This window comes from Callorhinchus milii, unplaced genomic scaffold, assembly GCF_018977255.1.
Source record: "Callorhinchus milii isolate IMCB2004 unplaced genomic scaffold, IMCB_Cmil_1.0 Scaffold12, whole genome shotgun sequence".
NCBI classification, from domain to species: Eukaryota; Metazoa; Chordata; class Chondrichthyes; order Chimaeriformes; family Callorhinchidae; genus Callorhinchus; species Callorhinchus milii.
In genome coordinates, this window is record NW_024704753.1 from 331,737 (window position 1) to 350,338 (window position 18,602).

The 18,602-nt window shown below is 42.7% G+C and overlaps 1 protein-coding gene across 1 annotated transcript; it reads left to right on the forward strand.

Moving 5' to 3' along the window:
* The first annotated feature begins 416 nt into the window (after positions 1–416).
* Positions 417–17,831, forward strand: ippk (inositol 1,3,4,5,6-pentakisphosphate 2-kinase). The gene is made up of 13 exons (XM_007908885.2): positions 417–698; positions 4,425–4,481; positions 5,226–5,321; positions 6,316–6,382; positions 9,539–9,660; positions 10,767–10,856; positions 11,152–11,210; positions 11,393–11,465; positions 12,293–12,569; positions 13,305–13,455; positions 14,469–14,571; positions 15,460–15,539; positions 15,735–17,831. The coding sequence occupies exons 1-13, from the start codon at positions 618–620 to the stop codon at positions 15,958–15,960; spliced, it is 1,482 nt and encodes a 493-aa protein (XP_007907076.1). The 5' UTR covers positions 417–617; the 3' UTR covers positions 15,961–17,831.
* The last annotated feature ends 771 nt before the right edge of the window (positions 17,832–18,602 follow it).

An 18,602-nucleotide genomic window follows, 5' to 3' on the forward strand; every position in this document is an offset into this window, starting at 1 on the left:
TGTTTTTTTTTAAAAAAACACCTTACGACAGTGAAATTAAAGGAAACTATTGGATTTTTGACTTTTTTTTCTTATTGAAATTTCTTCAGAACAATCTTGAAATGTTTGAGGTGTTTATGAGGACAGTTCCCCCACAGTGGGTGTGATGTTATAATGGTGGGCTGTGTAAAGATGAAGCGGGTATTGTTGTGCTCAGTGTGAGGGAAGCCGCCATGTTCCACAGCACTGTCTCAGACCATTCCCCCTCATTGTGGCATAACTTCCGGTCCTCGGCGCTATTTCCGCCTCCGGTCGCGCAACCTAACTTGCTGCGAGCGATGGCGGTTCTGACCAATCGCAGCGCAACTGGTCGCCGGGTTCTCGCCCAAGGACGTCGCGTTCCGCTGGCGGTGACCAATCAGCGGAGGGCAAGGGGGCGGGCTCTGATGCCCGGGGCAGTAGAGTTCGGTTGTACCGCGTGTCTCACGAGCGGCGGGGAGTGAGCGCGAGACGAACGCCGGCATCAGGCGGGAGGGAGGAAAGGCCGGGACCGGGCAAGACAGACAGAGAGAGAGAGAGAGAGAGGGGCCCCGGGAGCAGTGAGAGGCCCCGGGAGTGGGCTGGAGGCCGCGGCAGGGATGGAAGGAAAGGAGCCGGAGGAGGACGAGTGGAAGTATCACGGGGAAGGAAACCGCAGCCTTGTGGTGTCGCACGTTCAGGTCAGCGGCCGGTGCCGGTGCCGGTGCCGGGGGCGGGAGGGGCCTGGGCCGGGCCGGGCCGCCTGGCCCCGGGTGTTCCTCTGGCTGTATCTCGGTGCTGCTCGGCTGTCCCGGGCTGTAACGCGTGGCCCCGATCCCCTCGGAGCTCCCTGTGGCCCTCTGACAAGTGAAGCCCTCCCTCCCGCTCTCCCGCCCCCGATTCTCAGTCTGTGCCCATTCCTCACAGTTTTCCCAATTGAGGGCAATGGGAACCCCGCGCCTTAGGGATTATTATTGAAGGCGCCCAATGTGATTGAGTTAACCACCGGTGTACTATACTAAACCGAGTGCTGGTGTCAAGAATAACCCCGTGTGAACACCACCATATTAGTGACTTTGAATTGCAAGTCTTTAAGTTGCAGTCGAGGCCGACACTCTGTATTATTGGAAGTGAACATTCTTTAGTTGAAATGTTAACCCGCGGTCCCAGTTACCTGTTCAGGTTAAAGACTCCGTGCATTATTGTGAGTTTATCTCTCAGTGTTCTGGTTCAGGATAATTTGATCATTCAGTAAATTGTCTGTTTGTCAGATCTTACTGTGTGGAAATTGGCTGTTGAACTTTTTTTTATATAAATGTGTATTCACCGCACTTGACAGTAGGTAAATGTTTTCAGAGGTCTTGATGTGATAAGTGCAGTAACAAATGGAAGATTTGTGATATGTGATGCTGGATCCTGGCATATCTGTCCCACTGGTGTGGTTTCTGCATTTTACCATCATGTGGATGTCAATGATCCTGTGAAAAGAGGAAGAAATTTCTCTTGATGTCTTGCACAATTTCAACTGGTCATTCACCTCATGGCTGTACGTCTGATCTGTATGATTTTGTGAAAAAGCATTATAAAAATTATTTACCTAGTATCTTATTCATTGTGATACTTACAACAACAAATAGCATAGTGCCTTTCATGTCCCGAGATGCTAGATATTCAAGGGTGTGGACCTGAGATGGAGATTGTATTCGGGAGGGGTGGTGGTAGGGGGTGGTGGAGGAAGATGACTAAAGGTGTTGTCAAAGAGAAAGGTTTTGAGATGAGCTTTGAAGGAGGTGAAGGAATGCATGAAGCAAAGGTACTCCGGGATGGAGTTCCAGAGAGTGGGGCAGAAAGGCTGAAAGTCTCAATATTGATGGTTGGGCGAGCAAGGTGGGGGCTATGTGAAGTCCTGTAGCTCAGTGGTTAGAGCACTCGCTTTGCAAGCGAGAGACCTGAATTCAATTCTAGGCAGAGGACGAAACCTTGGGCAAGTTTCCTTACTCCATACGTCTAATAATAATCTCTCCAAAAACAATAACAAATTGGTCATTTTCAATCTACGACTGTTTGTGGGACATTGCTGTGCGCAATTGGCTGCCGCGTTCGCCCACAAATATACAGTTAATTCACTTTACAGTGTGTTCTGTGAAGCGCTTTGGGACGTCCTCCCGACGTGAAAAGCGCTATATCAAATGCAAGGATTATTATTTATTATTATTATGTAGCAGGCCAGTGCCCACTGAGTGCAGGGAGCAGGCAGGTTGGTAGGGTTTTAGAAGATTGTTGAGGTCAGGTGGGGCAAGATTGTGGAGTGATTTTAAAAGTGAGGGCGGTGGGAGCGAGCAGGTTGGTAGGGTTTAGAATGTTGTAAAGATCGGGTGGGGCAAGTTTGTGGAGGGATTTAAAAGGGAGGATGAAAATCATGAATTCACTCTTCCATCTCCTGTAAATGAAAAAAAGTGCCCTCAACTATTGTTCAATGAAAAACAATTTCCTTCTCTTTCCAATTTCCCTTAATTTTTTTTCACTGTAATTTCCAATTGAAGGAGTTGCTGGTGCTTACGTCTGAGCTGCTGATGTGCCTCTAACTCACTTCAGCTCTCTTAAATCTATTCATTTTTGACTCGTGGTTGTTTCTCCCTCACCTTACTCAACTCATTTATTTTCTGCTTGTTGCTGATACTGGGTGTAACACCGAAACCTGCTGTAATGTTACTGAACTGGTTGAGTAAAGTTCTGTTTTTATTTTTTATTTCTGATCAGCCAGAATTGATACTGAATTTGTTATACAATACGATTTATATTCATACAACTCCTCTCACATCAGGAGGGTGTCCCAAAGAACAGTTACAATGCTGGATGGGAACCTACAATGAGACACAGAGCTTTGCCCCCCACACATTTTGTACTGTGGTTTCTGGGGTTGTGAGCCAGTTTGAGTAATGCTGGGAGCAACAAGTTTTCTTCCATTTTCTAAGAAAACCTCTCCTTAATTTGAAAGTGGGGTGAGAATTCCTGGAGGGGAAAACATTGTGCCTGTCATCCTCGCTGTATGTGTGTGTCCTCAGGCACAGTGCAGCCGCTTCTCACAAGTGGCCATGTGTTCATGCTGCGGCACGGCTTGCTATTGTGCTGAGGAAAATAATATTTGGCATTTTTGTTTGCAACGTGTTAAAAAAAATTAAATAGAAAAATCCGTAGAAGCTAAACAAACCATGCTGTGTTTGGGTTGCAGTGAGAAAGATTGAAACCAACTGCTCTTGATAGCCTGACTCCAGCAGCCGGGCTTGAATTGGAACTCCCGACTGCCTCTGTTCTTCTTGTTGAGGACTGGAGGTGCTATGTGATGTAAATCAAGGAGTGCATTCACCTCTCACTTTTTATCGCTGGTGTTGATGAAATTGGAATATTTATTCTAAATTATAATTGGTGCTTAAAGAGGAGGATTATTAAAGGATGCAGGGAGTGAGGAGAAGGTTGGAATTAGCTGAGGTGGGGGATGAGGAAAAAACCATACATGTTGATAGGCTGAATGACTTATTCAAGTGACAGAGAACTTTATGATTTTCAAATGTTTATCCAATTTCCTTTAAACATTCTCAGCCATTTGAGGCAAAGCATTGTTCGAATGGATGACTCCGTTACATGAAAACTTTTAACTCCACCCCTTTATCTCTTGTGATGATCTCTGTTCTTATGGTTCACATAATTTTTTTTACTAACTTTCTTTTATGTGCCTGTTATCTGTGAAGCCATACATCAGTCTCCCAGTGCTGGAGGAAACATTTATGACTGTAACATTGTAGATTTGAAACCAGACCTACCTGCAGATAGAGTAACATCTATAATTTTCTCCACATGCTATGTCATTTCGTGAAACACTTTGAGACATAGGAACAGGAGTAGGCCATTCAGCCCCTTGAGCCTGTTCCACCATTCTATAAGATCATGGCTGATCTGCACCTCAACTCCAATTACTCGCCTTTGCCCTTATTGAGACGTCTCAATGACATGATAAGCATCTCTATCTAATGGAAGGATTATTGTTATTTATTAATTATTTATTATTAAATCAAGACTTTCACACATTTTCAGTGGCATTTATACTTTTGGAGCAGATATTATTTTAAATAGGAATTTTGTAGTTGTTTTAATTTTAGTATTTTTATGCTTACTAAACTAAACACGTCAGCCTTGGCTCGAGAGCCTCACGCGGGCTTGTGTGTGATTTCTGGACCAAGAGGAACAGCAGCAACAACAGAGCTGTGACATCAGTTGGGGACGTTTTACCTTTTGCCCTATGTATTAAAGTTGTGTGGAACTTTGCAAACAACCCTTTTCCCCCCAAATGTTAGTTGGAAGAAATCACGTGAGTTTGTTTGAATGAAGTTCCTATGTTGTGCTCATGTGTGCTCTCCCCTGTTTTACAGCATTGCCAGGTCCTGCGGTTCCTGAAGTTCCCTGCTGAACTTGCACAACCAAACAAGGTATAATTGTCAAAGCACTGTTGGTGTAGCAATACCAGCCTATACCATGAAGTAATTTAAGTATTAAACTGGGCGCTTCATAGACAGCTTCAAGATTTTAAAATCTCCAGAAACAATCTTCAGGCACACTGTGGGGTTTAGTTAATGTATTACAGTCCAGTTGTCTCAATTCTAGACTAGGTTTTACCTCAAAATCAGAAATAAGGACTATAAGGCAGTTGTTAGAGTTGTTAGAGTTAGTAAGTTAGTTAGTAAGAGTTATCACATACAAGGTTGCTCTTTAGGGGAACTCACTATTGGGACTATCAGGGCCATCACTGGTCTCCAGCTTCTCTCTGAAGCTCCATTACAGCTTGTCACTGCTATAATCCTATAGACTTGTGCACATATATTTGAACTTGTGCCTGTTTCAGTGGCGTGCAGGGCAGGGCATGTCTATGGGGAAGGTTCTGTGATGCCAAGGATTGTTTTGCTATGAGGTAAAGTTCATTGCTGCCATTAAATAAAAGATTTATATATTTTATGCACATGGGAAATGTATTACTATTTGTATTACTATTACTTAAAATAGGAAAATATAGAAAGAAAATAATTAACATCCTCAAAAGTGCTCGGTGAAAGTGTGTGTATTTGTGTGGCAACCAACCTTAAGTATGGATGACAGTAAGAGTGTACTAATTGTAAAGACCAGTGCTAGACTGGTTGATGGATGGTTCAGTGTTGTTAAAAGATTTCATATTTTAGGCATTGGAAGAAGTTCCTCGGCGTCTGAATAACATTGTGGACTTCAGTAAACATGTGATGAAGCCTTTATTGGGAGAGAACTTTGTGCAACCCGGGGTAAGAACCCTTCTCATCTGTTACTGTGCTCACTGGCAGTTGTGTTTTGAGATTAGGTTTTGGAACACCCCCAGGCATCTGGACAAAGATAGAGTCTTTATCTGCATTCTTTTACAATACAAACATGCAGAATGTTGATAAATATTAGTATTCAGTGCATGATCATTCCAGTTATAAAATGTCACTGTTCCCAAGGTCTCTAACCATGGTATTCAGAGGGAAGATACTGGAATGAAATTGGATGATAATCCACTAAAACTGCTCACGCTCTGCCCATGTTCAGTGTTTGGGTCTTGCTGAATCTGAGAGCTCCCTGGTTTCTGTTGCATTTCCCCTTTTGCTGTAACTATTACCTTGCTTTCATTTCTTCTTGACTTGTCCTCAACCCAAGGTTTCTGAAACTCAATGTTTTGAGTTGCTAAAGCTTCCCATTGAATACTCTAGCAGACAGTGGTGCTAGACTGTGTCCCAGCATGGGGCCTGCAACGTGCCTCTAGCCCCTCTAAACAGAAGCCAAGCGAACTCTGCAATTACAATAGAGGGAGTTAGTGGTTTAATGTGTATATTGTTCCCAGAGACACAGATTCTGGAAACCTTGGACCTTGAGGTTAGACTAGCAATTGGAAAATCAGCTCCCTGAATTTTATTTTCCTGGCTGATAATACTCTAGGGTGGGCTGGGCACGGAAACGTAAGCACAGCTTTCTAGATCTGCTCTTTTACTTTAACTGCCAATTGTAGAGTTTCAACTCCTCGGGGATTGTTTCTTCCATGTAACTGGAAACCTGAACTGGTGTTGGAGATAAGTTGAACGTATACTTGTGGAACTGCTCTTCTCTTGGCGGGGAGAGGGTTGAGTATTTTTAGTATAATTTTGTACTTCATGTTATTGCATTGTGATTTTAACTCTGACACTTGGCTAAACATGGTGTCAGCTACTCCAGCACTATTAACTCTCCTCCCCCCCACCCCTCAACCCCACACACTTCTCTTAGGAGGTTATTCAGCTGCCTCTGGACTTTGTTTGCCAACTGGCTTTGAAGATCAAACCAGAAAGACCAGGTAAGATATTTTCCCCCAGAATACCCCCAATGTAAAACTCAAACCATTAGATGTGAGACACACCCAAAGAGTGAATGGTATCCTTGGAGATGCATTCTGAGCACCTGAGAAATGATTCACATCTGACTGGCAAATCTCACCCAATTTCATTACTTCTGAAATCTTTGCCCATGCATTTTTGTAACATGTTCCCTTTATAATTCCCCGAATGTGAATTGGGTTCAAGGTTTCACATTGCATTGTTTGTGGTTTGCCTCTGGTGCAGGTGGAGTTGGTGTGAAGCTGCATTTCCTGTTATGAATTGCACACCTGGCCTTGTATACACACTGGCACTCGCTCATGCAGATCATTGCAAATCTGCCTTCTGTTCTGCTTGGTGAGGACTGGAGTGGAGGTCCTCGTAACGTTAACCAAGGAGATCAGCGTGGAGCATATCCACCTCACTCTGTCGCTGATGACATTATTTAGAGACCTATTGTAAACCACTCCTTTATCCCATCCTATTCTTTTAGGGCAACTCATTGTTTATTAGAGCAATAATAGTGTGCATTTATATAATATAATCCTTTACATTTTATACAGTGCCTAAAGTCTCATTGCTGTATGTTTGTAGAGAATGTAACACTTAAGTCAAGGACAGTCAGAGCTTGAGTAGGTAGTACTAGATACCATGCAGGAAAATAAGAAATGTAAAAATATTGAGCAAATGGTTGGCTGAAGAGATGGGTTTAGACCAGGATAATTTGGTAAAAATAGCTCCGTAGGAGAGGGATCATGGCATCCCTCACTCCACTGAGAATCTCTGAATGAGGTCGTGGGTGGGGACATTACACTTCGCCCTGGGCTGAGCCCAGGGCTATCCTCTTAATTCTGCTAATGTAGCAGCAATAAGTAAAGCTGATTTATATCAGGTGACAAGTAGAGCCAGTCAAACAAGAATATTTGAAATGCAGCTGATTTAAAAGGGATTTGTTTTCTACCAAATAATAAATACCCATTGTTTTCTCTGAGCTGCTGTAAGCTTTACCCTTTCAGTACAAACCCCTGATGTGCACAATGTGCACAGAGCTGAGTTCCAGTCATTTGAATCAAGATTAAATGGTATAGTATAAGTTGCTTGAAGCTACTAAGACCAGTGTGTTCACATCAGTAGTGCTGGCTGTTGGGACTATGTTACATATGATTGAACGGGTGGTGCTCTGGGCTTTCCATGTGAGAACCTAGGATTAACGGTGTTAATTACTGCTTCTCTGTTTGTTAATAAATGGTTGCTGTTCTTCAACACCTGGAATGTATATGTTAGATAGACTGCGTATAGCAGCAGTTATCTGTTAGTTCAATTTGCCTATGTAATTACAAGCTTAAATACAGCATTATACAGTCTGAAAAGGGCAATCACTTCACATTGCCATGATTTCTGTGTCTAAGGAAATGTTGGCACACATTCCAAATGGCGCTGTGCCTTGATTTGGCCTGAAGTGAAATTGCTGAACCTTTTACTCCATTATGTGTTCTGTTGAAAAGCAGGCAATTAAGTGATGAAATGTCCTGTGTTTTACGCATCAACCCATTGAGCACCACACAGCATTATGCAGTTCCTGTCCCGGTAGGGTAGTGAAATATCCAGAAGGTTTGTGTGGCACAGGCGGCTGTCAATTGCTCATTTGCTGCTACTCTTGTATGTTAGTTTGAAATGTCCCAAGTTAGAATTCTCTGTGTTTATAAACATCAATAAGTTGCCTGTGCCAGAACCAGGCTAACAATTGTTTGTACACATTTAGTGACTCATTGACATTGTTAGACAAAATGGATGTTCATCACAAAACCTTACTGTGCCACAGTTTTTACTGTTGTAATCAGAGGGTCAGTCAGCTGATGAGATCACTGTTTCTGTTGTGGTCAGCGTCAAGAGTGGAATATAACCTCCATCCCACTGGGACTTCATAACTATATATGTATAATCTACATTAGAAAGGAATCTAGTAAAGAATGAGGTTGGGATGCTGTGGCTGTGCTGAATGGCCTTGTGTATTCTCTGCTAGTTTGTTGCTCTGTAGCGGGGAGTATGGGGGGCTGGGGGTAGGGGGAAGTATTTTGATGCAGATTCGCCATGTTTGTGCTTTGAGTAGTTTATTTGAAAATAAGCTGTTGTTTCAGTCATTATAGATGGTAATGTGATTTCAGCATTGATAAACAATGTAATGGTGGGGGGAAAGTCATTTTCAGTGTAAAGCCATTTTGTTATAACTTCCCTTTTAAGTCTTGCTGTGTCTTGTGATCTGCAAGTTGTTACTGCCTCACTGACCAGTGGATATCTATTGGCATTTAACCCTATCATAGATCTTCATTAATCTTCAATCGTGAGTCAAGCCTTCCATTACCCTCGGGTTGTATTTCAGATTTGTGTCTGAGTCAGTGAAACTAGTGTTTCCTCATTCCTTGGAAGCACTAAATATGAAGATATTGGTTTCATGACTAACATTAGAATCAGACAGAATGCAGTTCTGCCGGAGTTCCAGAGTCCTATAGACATTGATTGGAGCCTCATTTACGCAAACACAAATTGCCAAATGTACTGAGGGATCCTGGTGATTGGGGGAGAGAGAGAGAGGGGGCAGTTGTAGTGTCCTTGAATTCATGTCATGAGTTTCAGTGCTTTGGAGTTTTGTGACTCATTTCCCATTGGTTTTAGATGGCAGATTTTTGTTTGTCAGAGTTTTCAATCATTTGCATCTGCATTTGTTTTTTTTAGTGAGTCACAGCCCAGCAGGCATCCGAGGAGCTGTGACTGATGTCTGTGGCCTAAGTAATCAGATTTCTGTGCTGACTCCTGACATTGGTAATTTACCCCTTGGGGAATTGAAGCCCATCTCCCAGGAAAGCTTCCCCTGCAACTGAACAACATCCCAATCAACCAGTACAATTTTCCTTTCTTTTATTGAGGCTGATTGGTCAAATCTTGAGAATTTTAGTTAGAATATTAGGAGTATGGGAGGGAGGGAGGCAGAATGGTCGTGGACTTTCTGTTCCCAAAATCCTTCGGCATCTGTTCAGTTTAGTGTTTTGTAATCTTAACAGATGTAAAGTGGTGCCTTGTTTGTTTGGTTAATGTTTTGCCTGGTAATTAGAAACTGATGGAGGTGTTTTATTCCACAGGGTCACGCTGTAATAAGGTGATGGACACGTTTAGTGGCTACACCTTGTGTCTCCCAGATCTAACCAAGTTCCAAAGCTGCCAACGGATTGAGAGACGGCCTCCACTCTGCATAGAAATCAAGGTGTGTGTCTGGTTCAGCCCCACCCGTATGTGTTACATTATTTCATCATGTTGGTTATTTGTGACATTTTGCATGTATTTATCATGATTATCAAGTGGGAGTCATTCCATAATAACCTGAGAGGTTTTGAAATCCTATGTAAGAAGTTTTTCTTTAACCCCATCCTTTTCTCTGATCCACAGTGCTTTAAAACGTTGCTTGGCTGAGGCAGGGTGGACACATTGCTCCCAAATTGCTTATCCATTGGTGTAATCAACTGCCTTGGAAGGGGGGTGTGTGTGTATATGGAACACTGGGTGACTGAAGTCTGTGTGTGTGTGTGTGTGTGTGAGATTGGGGCATTGGGTAACTGAAGTGTGTGCGTGTGTGCACATGACTGTCACAATCTTTTTTTATGGCATTGAGTGATTTTTCTCTGAAGCATGGCGAGTGCACACTATGTCCTGATGACCTGACCAAGATGAGGAGCTCAGTTTGCATAGATAACAACCAAGGCTGAGCCAGAGTTTGCTGGAAACTTTCTATCTTGTACTGATTACTTGTACTTGGGTTGGATATTTGTTATTTTCTTACATTTGAAGGAAGCACCAGAACATCACTGATGTGTAAGCAGTTTTGTAAACACCCATCCATCCAGAGCAGCCACATGTGACACGTTGTGAAACAATATAATAATAATAATAATCCTTGCATTTCATATAGTGCTTTTCACGTCGGGAGGACGTCCCAAGGCGCTTCACAGAATATACTGTAAAGTGAATTGACTGTATATTTGTGGGCGAACGCGGCAGCCAATTGCGCACATCAATGTCCCACAAAGTGTCGTAGATTGAAAATGACCAATTTATTATTGTTTTGTTTTGGAGGGATTATTATTAGGCTCTGTGTGGAGTAAGGAAACTTGCCCAAGGTTTCGCCCTCTGCCTGGAATTGAACTCGGGTCTCTCACTTGCAAAGCGTGTGCTCTAACCACTGAGCTACAGGACTCCCACACATTCCTACTGTGTGACCTTACAGTCCAACAGGGTAATGATCTTACTTCCCACTAGGTGGGGAGGACTTTTACGTGGGTTTAATTAATGGAACGGACTCCACTTGTTTTACAGCCCAAATGTGGATTTATTCCTTTCTCCAGCCATGTTACCAAGGAGATAAAGCAGAGAGTGTGTCGCTATTGTATGCACCAGCACCTCAAGGTAATCTCTCTCCTCACTTTCTTGTATTTGTTCTTTTTACTGTAAAACTGGATCTGGTGAGGGAGGTGGGGTTTGTGTGTTAGAATATTCCACTCTGTTACCCCTACAAAATCTAACTCAGAAACCTTTCATTGTTAATGGTTTACAGTTTTGATGTTCTGATGCTGACAATGTCTCTCCTCAGTCATAAAAATGGAAGTTGCTTTACTTTTAAAACATCACTTGTATTTTTAATTATTCTACATCTATTTTTTAAAAAATATTTTTTGCAACATGACTTGTTTTTTCTGACTAGGTGGCCAATGGAAAATGGAAACGGATTAGCAAATACTGTCCCCTTGATCTATTCTCGGGGTAAGTTTCTGTGACACTCTGACGTGCAATGTTTTTAATGATCTAATTATTTTCCAATCACAAAGACTAAAATGTAAAACATGGAAAGAAAAGTTGCCTCTTGTTAAATCTACTTTCTGATCAGATTGAAGTTATATGTTAGCCTCCAGTGGTTTCACCTGACATAGTTTCACCTTTTACAGGAACAAGCAAAGAATGTACTTTGCCTTGAAAAGTCTGTTACAGGAGGCGCAGAACAACCTCAAGATCTTTAAGGTAATGGTGCTGTCAGTGCTCTCTCCTCAAACCAAACCTCTGTGTACAAAATTAATACACAACAACACACACAATGGGGTTTTGTTGATTTGAGAATATACATGTGAAGGTAATAATATGATGTACTCTTCATTGGACTGTGTCTGTCCGGCATTAAGACCTGGATGAGAACTGATTTTCTCCAGTTGAACACCCTCCTGCTTGGCCCCCCTCAGCACCTCCTCACCTCAGGCGTTCAGAGCATCACCGTTCATGGCTGCACTCTTCCCCCTCACTGAGCCAGTACAGAACCTCAGTGTTTTCTTCAACTGTCTTTTAAACCCCCACATCGGTACCATGACCCATTCTGCCTTCCCCACCTCCGCAACATTGCCCACCTCTGCCACTGTCTCTCCTTAGGCTGCTGAGACCCTCATCCATGCTTTCATTATGTCCAGGCTTGACTACGCTAACTCCCTGCTTGCTGGACTTCCCAACTCTTTCCCCCACAAGCTTGTGTCCTCTACTACACTGAGCTCTGTGAACCGATCACTCCCATCCTCTCCTGGCTCCCCATTCCACCATCAGAGGTCGGGCCTTCAGGCTTTTTGCCCCCACCCTCTAGCACTCCATCTTCCCACCCCCTTTGCCCTCCATCTCTCTTGATTCTAACTCCCCATTTGGGTGCAAAACCTTTACTGTCCAGCGCCTTTGAACATCCTGATGTGAAAGGTGCTGGGTAAATGCTGTTGTTGGACATTTGAGAGATTAACTTGTGTAATGCCAGTGAGGTTGCCGACTGATTTGTTCTTCTGTTTTTGTTTGACTTCTCTGTGTAACCAATGAAGAACGGAGAGTTAATATTTGGCTGCAAAGATGACCAGGATTGCCTGATGGATTTGAATGAACTTGCTAACCACCTGAAAGCCTATTTCTTCCCTGCCAATGGTGTGGTTAGTGGCCCACAGTGCACAAGGACTGTGATCAAAGAACTAATCCATGTAATCAGCATGGCTTTGCTCAGCAATCCCAAGGCACCGACAGGTGCCGTGAAACGGAACCGTGACTCGGAGAAAAGGAGCTACTGTGAAGCGAGTCACGTCCCCAGGGAAGCGCTGAGAAATGGCAAGTGACGTGTGCATGTGTGTGATGGCTGATTGCAGCAGATTCACTGCCTTCGGCTTGTGGTATTTTTATTTTCAAAGGGAATTGTTTTGTATGGCTCATGTTTAAATAGGAAATATTCAATCTCTGGGAGTAATTGCAACGGCCGTTAGCATGGATTCTGATGTCTTAGCCCCAGGGTCACACCATGTGAAGATGGCTCCTGTTAATTGTCTGTGTGCTGAACACGAGGATTAGTGTTGCGATATCTTATTCCAGCCCATTCACTCCCAAGGCGTGCTGCATCTTGCTGGTACATTGGAAATAGCACAGAGTGTGACTCCAGTGTCCACTAAACCTTCTGAGCTATTATTCTTTTATAGGCCAACCACTAATTTGATATGAAATTTCAAATGAGGTTTTGTAACATTTTAATGTTTTTGTATAAACAGTTAGATATTTTCATTATTAGGAAATATTGCTGAATTTTGAAACCGCTTATTTGCTGACTGAGCCGGGATGTTTGATTTACGTCCTCCCGATGTGAAAGGCGCTCTATAAATATAATTTTGTTGTTGTTACATTTCATTTTTCCCAGGTACATTAACCAGAATTGCACTGATAGCCAAACAATACCATTCAGCTGTAATCATATGAACAATATACTTGTGATCCAAAACTGTCCTTTAGATACTGAGTGATCCCTCTCTCCTCACTCCATTGTATTATAGACTTAAGGTCCCGCTTGTTTTGCAGGTATTCACTCACTGGAGAATTCCGATTTGCCAAGAGACAGTGTTCTGTGGCGGATCCTGCAGGTGCAGATGTTAGATATGCTGGATATTGACGGAGTTTATCCCCTGTACCAGAGAGTGCAGCAGCACCTGGAGACTTCTCCAAAAGACAGGTCAGATGTGATTGTATTGTCGGTATGTGTATGTGAGTGTCTTGTCTGGGTTTTTTGTTGGGGAAAAAAAAAATCCTGTTTTTCTGTTCTTGGTGTCGTGTTTCTGTAACTCTTTATCTGAACTTCTGACAGCAATGAATCCCCCGTTGTTTCCCATCCATTCCGGTCTGTCTGGTTTCTGCTGTGCGTTACCCACCACAAGATGGGGCTCTAGGATTGAAAGCTCATTATTTAGGTGAAGCAGAACAAACCCACTGCTTAACGTGGTGGTCAACCTGCGGCAACGCTCAGACTGTGTCCGGAGCCCAGGCTTAGTCTAACTTAATAATAATAATAATCCTTGCATTTGATATAGCGCTTTTCACGTCGGGAGGACGTCCCAAAGCGCTTCACAGAGTACACTGTAAAGTGAATTGACTGTATATTTGTGGGCGAACGCGGCAGCCAATTGCGCACAGCAATGTCCCACAAACAGTTGTAGATTGAAAATGACCAATTTATTATTGTTTTTGGTTTTGGAGGGATTATTATTAGGCTCTGTGTGGAGTAAGGAAACTTGCCCGAGGTTTCGCCCTCTGCCTGGAATTGAACTCAGGTCTCTCACTTGCAAAGCGAGTGCTCTAACCACTGAGCCACAGGACTTGGCAAGTTCCAGCTGAGCAAGCAACTGCACTTTCATTGTAAACCGGAAAACAGTGACAGAAAATCTACTGAATAGGTGACTCATTTGATTCATGTAAATAATGTTAAAGCCCTGTTTTCTTTACAGTTTTTATTATTTACATTAATCAAGTGAGTCAACTATTCCATAAATTTTCTGTCACTGGTTTCCGTTTCACAATGAAAATGCAGTTGATTGATTTACCCTAATGCTGTGAACTTTAAAGCATTCCCACACTTTGCGTTTGTGTTAGGAGAGAACTTAAACTGAGCTCAGTAATAAAGTAACTAATCCTAACATTACACATTTAGTGTTTGAATAATGGGTTAATCATTTCCATCTCCATCCACAGAATCCGATTACATTTAGATGGCCCTTATGATGAAGACTTCTATGAAAGTCTGTCAGATCTGCGTTCTGAGGATGATGGGACTGTGGAGTACGCAGCTCGAAAGGTGAATAGTGATGGAAATATTCATGTTTATCATTATTTTATTAACATCAGCTTGGATGGTTATTAGTCCTGTTGCCCCCGAGTCAAAGCTTATGGATTCAACCCTAAATTGAGTCTTTGACTTTGAGCGTTGTCTAAGCTGATATTCCAAGGTGAGAGAGCTCTGCATTGTTGGGACCCCATCCATGAAATGAGCTGTTATAGGTCGATGTTGAAGATCCTGACATTGTTGGGAAAGTGAAGTCCCTCACAATGTCCTGACCAGCAGTGAAGCCTGAAGTGGAGCAGATTGCTTGTCTACAACAAGATTCCATCTATAGAGTGCCTTTCACGTCGGGATGACATCCCAAGGCGCTGGACAGTTGGGTCAGGACCCGAGCATTGGGGGGAAATGGTCAGGGTGAGGGGAGGGAAGGGAGGGAGCGAGGAGGGGGTAGAGAGTCGAGAGGGGAGCTGAAGGCCCGGTCAAAGAGAAAGGTCTTGAGACCGGCCTTGAAGGAGGAAGGGAGGAGGCGGCGAAGGCACTGGGGGATAGAGTTCCAGATCCTCGGGGCTGAGAGGCTGAAGGCCCGGCCACCGATGGTAGGGCGGTTGGGGCGGAGTCTAGTGACATTAGCTAATCTGACTTCAGCATGTAGTGAGCTGAGGCTCCTTCAGATTCCACCTTGTGATTTCTCCATGAACCGGAGCAGCCTTTGACACTGGATTGTGATAAAGTTAATGAATCTAATTGCGGATCTGCATTTCTTTTTTTCACCCACAAAATACATTCACTACTTTTTACAATATATTCTGTGAAGCGCTTTGAGATGTCTCAAAGATGTATTAAAGCTCTATATCAAATGCAAGTGTTATTATCTTTTACCCAAAAATTGAACTTTTGTTTCAGATTCACCAATACAGGGTGGCTATGACGGCAAAGGACTGTTCCATCATGATCGCCCTTTCCCCTTATCCTGTGGAGGAAGGGTAAGGTCTGGGGGTGGGGAAAGAGAAACTGAACAGCAATTGTAAAGTTATTGAATTAGTTACTTTTTTGTATTGAAAGTAAGTTTCCCAAATGTGGAACCATTCATTGTGTAATGCGTGAATTTTAAGTGACTGGGTGATGTATTGCTGAATGGAGGTATATTTGATATGGTACATGATTTTTTTCATTCACAGGCATGAGCCCAGCAACGAAATCCAGACATCCAGGGCCTGCTTTGTATTTTCTGTCTCTATCCTAGATTTGGATCCCAAACCTTACGAAAACATTGCACATCAATACAACCTGGATGGAAAGATAATAAACTATTACGTGCAGAAGACAAAGACCAAAATGGCTGCCACATCTCCAAGCTTCCCAATAGAGAATGAAGACTGTACCTTGTATTTCCACTCGGTGTGAACTGCAGGATGTTGGCATTTCCTGAGTTGAGTGGAATGACTGCAAGAGGCTGTGGAGCAGAGCACCCACTTTACACATTGTGTGGCCAGAGTGTTAAACACCCAGTCTGTTTGTTGGGGGAGGAGAAAGATTTTTAAATTGTATATTTTTGAAAAGCTGTAATGGATTGGACAACTTATTTAAATATTTGCCTTTCGCCAACAAAAATAGCACTAAAAGCATTTCTGAAAAATCAAGTCACTTACAACGTTTAGAAATCCTAAAGCACAAGGTGTGTGAGGTTTCAGTTCAGTTTGTGGTAACACACGCCCTAGAGTGCTTTATAACTTATTGTGCAGGTGATGGTGGGTGAGAGTTGAGCTTAAATAAAGGCTTCAGTTCCTTCAGTTCCCGAGCACTGAAACTCGCAGAGGCGGTGGATATAGTCTAGTAACCCCATAATGAAGGAAACTTTCACATATTTTAGTTTTTGCTGCATCTTATTTTGAGATTATTAGTGTGAAGTTTAGGGCTGAATAAAAGGTCAGAATTAATATTTTTAAAATCGTTACTTAAAGCTTTGGCTCATCACTGAAATTGCTGCTAAACAACCACTTTGCCTCTATGTGGCTTCAGTTTATGCCAATTACTCTACTGGGAGCGGCTGCTGCCAGTTGCAAAGCATTACCATACCAATTCTTGTTTTAACCTTGCATGGTGTGCAGAATTTGGTGCTCAGATGGAAACCAACTTTCAGGGTATTTAACTTATAAATTTTAGATTTGTGCCAAGATTTTACCTGTTATAAACTAGAGTAAAAGCTAACTGCAGGTAAAAGTGGAGAAGTTCCCGCTTGTCCAGCTAGGACCACTCTACCTACTAGGGCTTCAGCTTGCAGGGTTGACAGGAGCTGAGTGGGAGGATTCCCTACACTCAGTGACTGTCTTTGCAAGTCGTGCCGTTGGGCCAGCGGGGCTGTGCTGGACACACAGCAGAGCATCCTGGAGTACTGCAGACCTGTCTGATTCAGGAACTGACATTTCGTTGCCAAACACGTTACTTTGGATCCAGTGCAGCCACGGGAGACCCTGCTTACTGCCCCCCCCTCTCCCTCGGAGGAGATGGAGAAGTTTGGTAGTGTAAACACAGGTACAGCTTTAATATCCCTTCCTAGTGGATTATAATAACTCAGATTGTTTTATTGGGCATGAAAATGGAATCTTTATAATGGGAGTTGGAGGTAGGGACTCCTGCTACGCCACTAACGCAGAGAATGCCCTCTGCAAACATTGTGTTAAGAGAGCTTCTTGCTGGTAGGAAATCGGTTGCTGTCAGTGGTGAAAACAGAAGCCGCTGGGAACACGCAGCAGGTCAGGCAGTATCCATAAAGAGAGGAAAATGGGTTAACGTTTCAGGTCTATGACCTTTCTGACAAATCTGCTTGCGATTTTCTTCCTGACATGACTTCCCCCAATCCATCATCGAGTGATTTGGGGTGGAAAGGGATCAGCCTCACAGGTGGCCTCTGTAGATTTCCGGCTGGTGTTGAGTGGTTTTGTGAGGTGGGGTCTTTGGCTGAGGAGAGGCTGAAGAGATGAGAATTGCCATCACTTCTCTCAGTGGTTGATGTGATTAACTGGAAGTAGAATAGTTTCACTGACCAAGCATAAGTGTTGGTTTTCAAATCTGAGCTTTGAAAGAATATTTTTTACGTTGGTTTTATTCATTTTTAGTTTTAAATGTTTTCAGTTCTAAATCCAGCTAAAGAGTAGTGAGCTAATGGTTGTGACATCATCTGGTGCTGGTCAGTGGTCAGAAAACACCTCTTTCTTGGTTACTGAACACCTGTTGCCAGTTGTTTTATGTGGATAACTTACACCAGAGACTGACATTGCACAGGATGGAAACAAATCTCTCGTTCATAAAAAGTGGGTTCAGATTGGTCCATTTTCCTGGTATAAATTCAAAAACATTAATTAGAAATATTTTTTAAATCTTAGAATCTATTTGTGAGGAATAAATTACAAATTGAAGAACTTTTTTGTTGTGTTTTGGAGATGGTGAACTACCCAACCAAAGACATTGTGAGCAAAAGGTTGTTAATTGATATTTCCTTCTCGTATTGTATTAGGAGTGGCCAAGTGAATGGAAATCAAGCTTGTGTCACTGACTAGTGTACATTGTCCTGTTAGTCTTGAGAATCAAACATTGAATAAAAAGATCTGTGTAGTATTTGACTTGCTTGTGCAAACACCATTTCTCAGTGTCCATAGGGTCCATGGACACAATGTGTATCCGGAGCATTGCAGGGTTTTCCAAGGATGTGGTTAAACAACTGTGAAAAGAATTGTGATTTTCTCAACCTAAGATCATACAGAGTGGAAATATTTAGTTCATATTCTGAGCCACAAGTTGTGTGAAACATTGCAGTTTGCACTGGATGAGTTGTATAGGAAGCATGATAATTATATATGATTTATGTTAGTTTATAGCGTCGTTTTGACAAACTATTATTTTTAAAGATGATTAACATTGTTTAGTACTGCTTTATATAATCCATCATATCTACTGTCAGATCATCGCTCGTTCACAATGTGATGGATTTGGTAACTGCAGCTAACTCAACATGAGTAATCTTTTGCTGTCCTGATTATTGGTATGAG

Excerpts from the sequence above, each read along its gene's own strand:
- ippk (XM_007908885.2), top strand. The coding sequence starts at position 618 with ATGGAAGGAAAGGAGCCGGAGGAGGACGAGTGGAAGTATCACGGGGAA. Across the intron at positions 699-4,424 it reads TTGTGGTGTCGCACGTTCAG|CATTGCCAGGTCCTGCGGTT; the intron begins GTCAGCGGCCGG and ends CCTGTTTTACAG. Across the intron at positions 9,661-10,766 it reads CACTCTGCATAGAAATCAAG|CCCAAATGTGGATTTATTCC; the intron begins GTGTGTGTCTGG and ends CTTGTTTTACAG.